The sequence below is a fragment of the Priapulus caudatus genome, unplaced genomic scaffold (genome assembly GCF_000485595.1).
Source record: "Priapulus caudatus unplaced genomic scaffold, Priapulus_caudatus-5.0.1 Scaffold860, whole genome shotgun sequence".
Taxonomy (NCBI): domain Eukaryota; kingdom Metazoa; phylum Priapulida; class Priapulimorpha; order Priapulimorphida; family Priapulidae; genus Priapulus; species Priapulus caudatus.
The window spans coordinates 145,092-155,871 of record NW_014577921.1 but is presented as its reverse complement, the minus strand read 5'-3'; the positions used below and the strand labels follow the sequence as shown (position 1 = coordinate 155,871).

The 10,780-nt window shown below is 43.9% G+C and overlaps 1 protein-coding gene across 1 annotated transcript in view; it reads left to right on the top strand.

Annotated features, from left to right (window-relative positions):
- Positions 1 to 838: 838 nt before the first annotated feature.
- Positions 839 to 10,780, top strand: part of LOC106814042 (pyridoxal-dependent decarboxylase domain-containing protein 1-like) — a 19,630-nt gene continuing 9,688 nt past the window's right edge. Inside the window, exons 1-5 of the mRNA XM_014818304.1 lie at positions 839 to 890; positions 1,576 to 1,643; positions 2,963 to 3,055; positions 3,262 to 3,364; positions 3,901 to 4,116. Coding sequence (XP_014673790.1) covers positions 839 to 890; positions 1,576 to 1,643; positions 2,963 to 3,055; positions 3,262 to 3,364; positions 3,901 to 4,116 — 532 coding nt within the window. The remainder of the gene's footprint in view (positions 891 to 1,575; positions 1,644 to 2,962; positions 3,056 to 3,261; positions 3,365 to 3,900; positions 4,117 to 10,780) is intronic.

Below are 10,780 nucleotides of genomic sequence, written 5' to 3'. Positions count from 1 at the left end.
TCAGCGTCTCTATCTATGAGTCGTACACACCTCTCGTAACATCCCTTGCTAACGACCCACCTCCCCCGCGCTTTTTTGTCGTCTGTTGTAGTCTGTCGGCACGCACGATGCAGGACATAGAAGGACTTTCATCGCCTGTCTCACGGACTAAGATCGCCATCTTGAACGCCACCGTTCACCAGAGATGTCTTCCGCAAACAGCGAGTCAAGTCGAACGGCAACTGCGGCTTCGTCGACATCGCAACTGGCCGGTCTCCGGTGCGTGCAGTAATACTCATCGTGCTGCACCGCGCCCCCGTCGCCTCCGTCACGCGACGTGGCGCACCGCTTAACTACAAATAAGAAATGGGCATGCAATAGGAAAATTTTTATGAAAACTGTCTCATGGCTTGCACGTGTGGGTGGTGGTTCATTTCCCTTCTATCTCTTTCTTGTGTGCAGCCATGTTTTATGGCTGCGGTCGTATGCCGCACGCCAAGGGGGCGGGCATTGTTTGTATGTCCCGCACGGGGCGGGCGGCCACCATGTTTTATGTCCACGGCGCGCGGCATGTTTTATGTCCGCGGGGCGGCATGATTTTATGTTGTGGGGGCAGCCATGTTTTGTAGGTGTGCAGCGGGCAGCCATGTTTATTGTCTGCGGCGCGGCAGCCATGTTTTGTATTGTCTGCCGCGGCGTGGGCCATGTTTATGTCCGCGGGCGGCCATGTTTTGTATGTCTGTGGGGGCGGGCCCATGTTAATCCGTGTTGTTTCCGTGTGCATGGTACGTGCCGGGCCGCTCCGGGATGAGCTGGATAATCTCGGGAGCGCGCAGAGCGAACGAGTTGAACAAGGTTAATGTGGAGCTGCTGCCCACCAGCTGAGAGCACCGACTTCTGCATTCACCTCGGTATGTTCTCTCCTCCATCCTCCTCCTCGCGCTCCTCTCCTCTCCTCCAACCCCGAGGTCGCCGGTCGGTGCGGTTATGTGTTCATGCGCTTGATCGAGGAATCGATGGATCTGCATCTGAGCGATCTAAAAAAGATTTAAAAATTAAAATTGAGATTTTTTTCAATTTTTCAATTTTTACATAGCGAGACAACCGGGCATCTCTTAGCTTGGCCATATCGTTGCTAAGTCGTCAGGCCACGTTTTTTACTGAACACGCTCCGTAATCGGATCAGTATCGATTCTATGGGAACTTTGCTCACTTAAGCAGTGTTTTTATGAATGCTCTCGTAGCATAGCCGTATTGGCTAAAGCTACCGGCCAATCACACGAGACTTATAGAATCGAGGTCCACCGATCCCTGTGGCAAATTGCCGTCGTCAAAATCGTCGCCGTTTCTCTCGTTCTTTATGCTTAGTAGTGTACACGATGGTGTAGCGAAAAGAATATGGCGTAACAAGGTTAACTGTATACGGTTACTAGTAACAATTTTACTGTTACTGAAAATCACGGTTACTATTTTCTACAGCACTGTTAGCTGAGACGATATTTGTTGAACGTAATTTTTCGGGGATCGATTTTTTTAAACGTAGGGGAGACGACGGAAGGAACTGGCGTGCATACCTTCGGGATTGCTGACGGGCAGACACTGACACAGAGGACCTAATCAGTGTCGTCTTTGACGCGGGACGCGAGGTGGAAGAGTCATCCAAGGTAAGGGACACACGCGGACTGTCGTGTACGCTCGAGTCTGAATGTAAATTTTTTTCTTTTTTTTTACCTCTGTAATGTGTAGTAATACAGTAATAGTATGCAGTAGTAACAGCGTAACAATAATAACTTGTGTAGCGTACGAGCGCATCTGAATGTAAATTTACCTCTGTATTGTGTAGTAATTACGAGTAATAGTATTGCAGTAGTAACAGGCATAACAGTAATTAAACTTTGTCGTGTCACTGCTGCTGCGTCCGAGGTAGAATGTACGCTCTGTTAATGTGTAGTAATACGCAGTAATAGTATGCAGTAGTAACAGCGTAACAGTAGATAACTTGAATTAGCGTACTGAGCGCATCTGAATGTAAATTTACCTACTGTATTGTGTGAGTAATACGAGAATAGTATGCAGTAGTAACAGCGTAACAGTAATAACTTGTGTCGTGTACGCGCGCGTCTGAATGTAAATTTGCCTCTGTAATGTGGAGTAATACAGTAATAGTATGCAGTAGTAACAGCGTAACAGTAATAACTTGTGTCGTGTACGCGGCTTGCGTCCGAATCGTAACATTGTACCTGCGTAATGTGTAGTTATACAGTAATAGTATGCCAGTGAGTAACAGCATAAACAGTAAATAACTTGTGTCAGTGTGACGCGCGCGTCTGAATGTAAATTTGCCTCTGTAATGTGGAGTAATACGTAATAGTATGCAGTAGTAACAGCGTAACAGTAATAACTTGTTTGTAGCGTACGGCGCGCTGTCTGAATATAAATTTACCTTCGGTGTAATGGGTTAGTAATACTAATACGAGTTAATAGTATGCAGTAGCTAACAGCGTAACAGTAATTAACTTGTGTCGTGAATGTACCGCGCGCGTTCTGAATGTAAATTGCCTCCTGTAATGTGGAGTATACGATCTATGATGGTATATAGCAATCGAATATATCACGGCCAGTGAATAATTGACAAATTTTGTCATTACTTTGTAGAGGTTTTGACAACATTTTATTATTATTCACCGCTAAATAATATTCCTAATACGTATAATTTATGTATCAGGCATGCAACTATAAAACAATATATAATATGTAACGTATAAGGTGTTTATAAACACACGCACATATAATAGACATTCACACGCCGCGCGCAGGCCATGCACGCATAACAGACATCTTCATGGTAATAGTAATAGTAGTACGGTAATAGTCAGATAATAGTGTGATAGGTTCCGAAGAATTAGTTCGCGATAAAATCTTCGTCTGGACATTCTGCTCGTGGCGTCTAGCTGAGAAGTGCGTTTATTATTGTTACTTGCAGTTTGTCGAGCAGATGGCGGAAGTCGTGAAGAAGGGAATCGAGGCGGTTAACAAAGACTTGGAGCAGGAAAATGCTGAGAAAATCATGCAGGAAGTACGTATTCCCTGTCCGCTCTCCAACCGACCGACCTTTTCGGCAATTTTTTTTCTCGTTAAATAAAATCGGTTTCGTACTTGTGTAAGCGTGAAAAGGACATGCTCCTTTAGTTAAAGTTTATTCGTCTGTTTGTTGTCGTTGTAACCACTGCTCTCTATTATAGCAGTGGTTACAACGACTCTAGTTTCTAGTCCCGATTCTAGGGCGTCCTTCGCTACGTGCCCCTGGTGGGGTCTCTCGTGAATTGGTGGTCGCCGCCGCCTAAAGAGGTCGGCATCAGGGGTAGAACATTCGACCTCACCTCAGGTAAGTGTCTGTCTCTACTCACTCACTCACTACCCCTACTCACTCACAACCTACTACTCACTCACTGCTACTCACTCCCTACTCACTCTACACCTCTGTACACTCACAATACTACTCACTCACTACCTATACTCACTCACAACCTCACTGTTACATTGAGAGAATCTCTGTGTTGATGATGAGCGTGAAGATTGCTAGTTGGATGCTGGCGTGATCTGATGTCAACGTGTCCTGCAAATCCTCTCTCGGCCTGCCAAAGCCTTCAATCTTTGTTTTACTGAAAAAACGTGTATATATACACACATAGAACACGTACAATTACCACATGCGGACCCACGCACGCACGCACGCACGCACGCACGCACGCACGCACGCACGCACGCACGCACGCACAAATATAGTGTGTATTTGTATATAAACATGCTCGTGATACTACTACATTCAATATATATATATTACATACATAGTTATTATACGTGTTCACGACGTGTGGATCATCTCCGCTTTCATCCCAACAATCTCCTCCTCTGTGTTAGGTATGATAGAGAGCACGGAGAACACGTACAAGTACCACATGCAGATCCAGCACGGTCCCGCTCCCATACAGAAGCTTCAGATCCTCGCGCAGCCGCACGGCAACGACGGCTCGTCGCAGCAGACGACCGGCAGCGAGAAGTCGTCGTCGTCGCCCGATCACGCGTCCAAGACCCCGACGACGACGACGAGTTCGGACGATAGCGGCGACGGTGAGGGTGGCAGGGTGTGGCCGCGTGTGATCGTGTGTATGTGTGTGTGTGTGTGTGTGCGTGCGTGCGTGCGTGCGTGCGTGCGTGCGTGCGTGCGTGCGTGCGTGCGTGCGTGCGTGCGTGCGTGCGTGCGTGCGTGCGTGCGTGCGTGCGTGCGTGCGTGCGTGGTGTACGCGTAAGCTCGTTCACTCATAAGCTCAAAACATTGCGTTACGTTTCACGAGCGATACACATACAATGCGCGCAATGAATGCACGCACACACGCACGCACGCACGCACACGCGCACACATGCACGCACATACGCACGCACGCACGCACGCACGCACGCACGCACGCACACACACGCACGCACATATTCACGCACGTACGCCCGTACGTACGCACGCACGCACGTACGCACGCACGCACACACGAACACATACATATATACATCTAACATACATACATACATTCATACGCACGCACGCACGGACGCACGGACGCATGTACGTACGCACACACGAACCCACCCACACACACACACGTAAACGTACTCACGCACGCACGCACGCACACACGCACACACGCACGCATACACGCACCACACATCACGCACGCACGCACGTACACATTGACAAACCGACTACAGACGCAAACACATCAACTTCACGCACGCACCTGATCTACACGCGCGCGCACACACACGCACACACGGAAACATCTCTGTATGTATGTATGTGTGCATGTAACAGGTATCGGCGTCGTTGGCAACATTCTGGTGTTGGCTGCTGTGCTAATCTCAGCTTTGGCCATCGCTGATCTTGGCGTCACTGGATACATCACACCTATGGGAATTGTAGGTGAGCTACACATATACTAAACCTATATTCATTAAATTCGCGAATTTAATGTAATGTACAGTTTGAGTTGAATCGCGCTATGTTGTTGTGGATTTAATTGCTAACGTTAATTCATTTCTCAATGTGTCGCTAGTGATTCTCGATTGCCCAATCTAGTGTTATCGTAACGGTGCTCTTTATTCCGTCCTATAATAATCATGATATAATTATATGAATCTATGAATAGACTTGTAAGTTTCTTATACGGTTATGAACACGTATTTATTTTGATGACTGTGACGGAGGTAAATGTGAAGACGGTGATAGCATTTCATGCACTAACTCTGTGATGAATTCTATTCTTCGTATCAATTCATACTTACTGTCCATTAAAATTGTAATTTAATTCCGCAAACCGCATCTTTCATAGCATAATCAGCGGTTATTGTTCATACATCCCCACGAGATAAACACAATTTTTCCATCTGAAATGATACATGACTGCTTCGGGTTTGCGCACCACGTACTCTATAAAAAGATCAACCTGGTTGCCTTTTCATTAAATTCCCATAGGCCTATACCTATCTATATATAATATGCTATAATGTATAGATCAATGATCTACAGCCCCCTTTCCCGGGGTTTCTCACTGCAGGATTTCTCAAGGAGAAGGTGTTAACAGGGTCGAAGATTCTATGCACGTTCACGGGAGCCGCATGCATGAACGTGTGTAACGCCTCGCTCTTCACACTGATGGTCATCAGTGTCAGTCGTATGTTCGCCATTTGCTACCCCAACGTCTACGGACGCGTGTTCACATCGAGCAAATGCGTCGCCATCGTCGTAGTCACTTGGCTTGCCGTCTTCGTCATGAATCTGCCGGCGTTCTTCTACGACAACGGTTCTGGCTTCTGGATTGAACTCCGTTCGCAATCGTGCCTGTTGAATTGGTACGCGAGCCCGCTACACCGCCACCTGTGGGCAGCGGTCTGCGTAATCACGCCCGTAGCGGTGACAGCCATCTGCTACCTGAAGGTATTCCTCCACGTTTACAAGAGTAAGCAGCGGGTAAGTGGTTTCGGGTTAGACTGGCACTACTTCTAGCGCCACTGTGAGTCTTGTTATTCCCCGCGCGTACGTGTGCCCGTCAACGCCATCTCAAACCTTACATTTGTCCGAATCTCTGTAATTCAATTCTACCTTCCAAATTTAGTGAAAAGTTTTTGCTGTGGACAGTGACCGCATAAAATTGAGTTTATTATAAATCGTACATAACGTACACTCGCAGAAACCAAATTATCTCAGTAGGAATGCAACGTACATAACCTCTCCATACATCTCCAATGTGCCTCTTATTCATTAGCCACATCTGCATTAGTAGCTAAAGATGACAGGTACGGCTATTCGCCGTCAATCTTTGGTAATAACAATAGTGACGTTTCTTGCATTCTCCCTACCGAAGATACTCGGTTATTCGGCGACACCGTAGCGAGAACGGGGTAACATTGCCTTCGTTCGCTACAGGTCGCAGCTGCAGGTGCGGTCCAGCCAAAAACGAAGACGTCTACGCCGTCGACCGAACTCGCACAAACCCTCTGCACGATCTTTGTCGTGTTCGTTCTTACCTGGACTCCGATTGTCTTTGACTTCTACTTCGATCCGAACTACGACTGGCCGGCGCCATTTTTTCTCTTCGCGATCTTTATAACGCACTTCAACAGCTGCCTCAACCCGATCGTCTACGGCGTGACCAACAGACAGTTTCGTGCTGGCTTCAGACACGTTCTGTGCCTGGGCGGGCGCGGTTGGGATCAGTCCGCTAGCGTGAAAAACACGTCGCGTCTTGGGTTGAGAGACGGGCGACTGGCGCCCCGCAGCGGGATAGCCTTCACAGCTGCTGCATCTAGCAACGCGGTTTAGCATCAAAGTAGACTCCGAGTAAACGCTGTCCAAGGTAACCGTTGCCACGGTAACCGTCGTGCAGAAACAAGCCTTTCACTGACACGCAACTATCATTAAATTCCCCGTAGGATTCCATTGTGTAGTTCCGAAGTTCGAAAAAATAGTTATCATATAAAGGAATCGCATTTATGTTTTACCCTTCGTCTCTCTCACACATACATGCACTCACGTACGCACATGCACGATACATTATAACGCTAAATTGCCATGCTTCAACATTTTCCTACGACACAAATTCACATTCGCTTGGGTTCCTTTACCCATAATTTTGGTTTCTAGAGAATTGGGATTACTAGTTGGCATATGGTAGTTATTTTGTGTAGTAGGATATATATGTGTAATGAACGATGCGGTGCATTACCTCCGAGTGCAAAATTCGATTTTTAGGTACAGACTTTTACGCGCACGTGTCCGTTTGCGTGCGCGTGCGTGCTCGTGTGTGCGTGCGCGCTCGTGGGTGTGCGTATATTAAACATTGATTGGGCCGATTTATCTGCGGGCATTCGGCCAATTCCTACGCTTTTCTACTGCAACCCACAACAACAGTGCTGATCTGCCAATTAGCTAATTTTAGGCTCTGTTCTTCTTCAGGACGATTCCTTGGACTATAAATGATATTTGTTATTCGGTTATGTTTTTGGATTGTCAAACTATCGACTGGATTTTGATGAGATGTTGAAAACTCACACCCGTACGCTTGTGTGTCATAGATACGTTTCCGTAATTCTAGTCGGTCGATATATGACTTCGTTGCGCTACCTATCAGGAGAAAGCATTGCTACTGTAACATTGGTAGGTATGTTGTGCGTAATAGTGACATACACTAATGCGCCTGCTAGACCAGGCCGCGCGTGTAATAGCTTGAATCTCTTGTGAGTTGTCACGTCCATATACCGAGCCCCGCGATATTAAGCACTGAATTGGATTACTTGTTCAAAAACGCTATTAAACGCTTACATTGCGACACTGCGGCTTCACTTTTTTGCTTTTTACTTTATTTTTCATTGAGAACATTATACGTGAGATTTCCTACACTGTGCTTACCATCATTGTGAAAGTGGAAATTTTGTCTCGATAACAGTAACCTCTCAGGTCTGACTACATTCAAGAGCGCGTTGAATATAATAAATTGAAAGTGATTACGTCACCGTAAATAGTCAACGTAAAAAATCGGGTTTTCCTGTCTGTTATGAGCTTAGATTTTCCTGTGGCAGTTTGTTCCCAGTAATAACTTATTTTGGTTAAAAGGGCAAATGCACGTGCGTTTTGCGTTCTAAACAGTTTTCCGTGTGCAGTGCGTCATTGCCACAGTCATAGCTATAATATATAGATTATATACCCAGTACGGAAACAACCTCCGCTGCCCCACACACACCCCTCTAGCCAGAGCCCTGTATATATGATTTTGATGGAATCATACATTTCTGGAAAGCACAAACTCAACATTAGTTAATTATGGAAAATATTGATCCAAATTACTCACTCCATTTGTTATTAGGCGGCAAATCATTCAAACCTCATTGAAACGCGTTAGAATCTAGGGTCAGACGTACCTGAGCGCATGCCTAATATCGGTATCATTTTGTTGGAATTGCGTATTTAACAAAGAGAGGACATACTGCGAAACAGTTTTCCATGAAAAATGGAAAACGTACTGCCTTCCTTACATAATAACATGGAGCCACTAGTACTAATCTCAACATTCGGAATATTTGTAGCATATATTGTAGCAGTAGGTCAGCGGTAAAGTCGCGCGTGAGAAGTAGATTTGGTTCAAATTATACACCAGATAATACACTTGAGCGGACACACCATGCGAATTTCGCTGCGATTTTAACAATCGCTGCGGACCTGCGAATAAATTCGCATATGGGCGGGGGACACACCATGCGAATTTCGCTGTGATCAGATCCGCAGCGAAATTCGCGGCGAAAATATTCGCATCCGCATGCGATAAATTGAGCGGACAATACATCTACTGTCGCCACACGGCTCCAACCATGGCTCCAACAGTCATGTGATCTCTGGTGAAAGGTTCATCTTTCAATCACGTGATTAGCATACTGATCGTTTGATATTTTCGCTGCGGACACGCAAGCTCACACATTACAATCATGCGGACACACATTACAACAAGAGTTTTACAATCATGCTAAACACGTGTTTGCACAACATCAGCAAACATTGGAGCCGTGTGGCGATAGTAGATCGCGTATAGTGTGACCGCTGCGGTCGTGCGAATAAATTCGCATGGTGTGTCCGCTCAATTATCGCATACGGGTGTATGTATATATATATGTGTATATATGTATAACACATGCAGGCACGTAAACGTTTTTGACTGAAATCGACCAGTACCTGCGTAGAGGTAATCAGTAATCACAGTTGCATGCTTGCGCATATCGGTATTTTGGTTAGTAGGCCTTCTACTTCCGCACACATGCATACACTCACGTACGCACATACACGATACATTAGAGCGCTGAATTGCCATGCTTCAACATTTTCCTACGACACAAATTCACATGCTCTTGGCTTTCATTAGCCATGATTTTTGTTTGTAGAGAAATAGGTTGATAGCATAGGTCAGACGTACCTGAGCGCATGCTAATATCTGTATCATTTGTTGGAGTTGCATATTTAACAAAGAGAGGACATACTGCGAAACAGTTTTCCATGAAAAATGGAAAAACGTACTGCCTCCCTTACATAATAACATGGAGCCCACTAGTACTAATCTCAACATCGTTATATTTCGTACATATATTGTAGCAGTAGCGTCAGCGCTAGCGAGTACGCGCCCGTGAGAAAGTAGATATGTGTGATTCCACGATAATGTTAAAGCAGTCCTTAATTATTTGTGTTCAATTATTACACCTGGAGGCCCGGTTTCACCGAAGCATGATTTAACATGTAATTATGATTAAATCACTATCTAATCATGATTAACTTACCGTAATTACATCAAGTAGACCCGGAGCAGCACAATTCGTCGTTGACACGGTACCGTCGCTTGCAGTACAATTAACGTTTTTGCTAACCAGAAGTATTGACACAAGTACCGACGACACTATTAAAAAATTCCGTACGATGGCATATTCGGGAAGGATATTCGAGTTATCCATTTCAGATTGTGCGACATATGTCATACAATAAACGCCGGTCTAAAAATCCTATCGTAAACAATGCTAGCCGGTGCGCCGTATTTACGCATAAAAATCAATATCCGCTTCAATGTCACGGGTCTGTGTGGCACCGATTGGTCGACGACGCTTCACACCACCTAACCGCAAACCGATTTATATATAATTCATATATATACATTATATGACATATCGATAATTATATGATATGATAATGATAATGATCATTATATTATATTATTATTTATATTATATTATATTATATTATATTATATATATATATTATATTATTTATATATATTATATTATATTATATTATATTATTTATATGAATATATATGATATGATATGAGTATGATATGAATATGATATGTATGATATGATATGATATGATAGTTATATTATATTCATATAATTATATTATATAGTTCAGTATTATATTATATTATATTATATTATTTAATGACTTATTTATATTATATTATTATTATATTATCATTATATTATATATATTATATTATATTATATTATATTATATTATATTATTATTATATATTATATATTATATTATATATATATATTATATTATATTAATTATATTATATTTATATTATATTAATATTATATTTATACTCTATCATACTGTATATATATAATTGATGTACACTAACTCGAGCTTGTTAGATGTATGTCGATAACTTGCTTTTTAGATGTCAATTAAAGCCCCGAGAATAGCTAACGATTC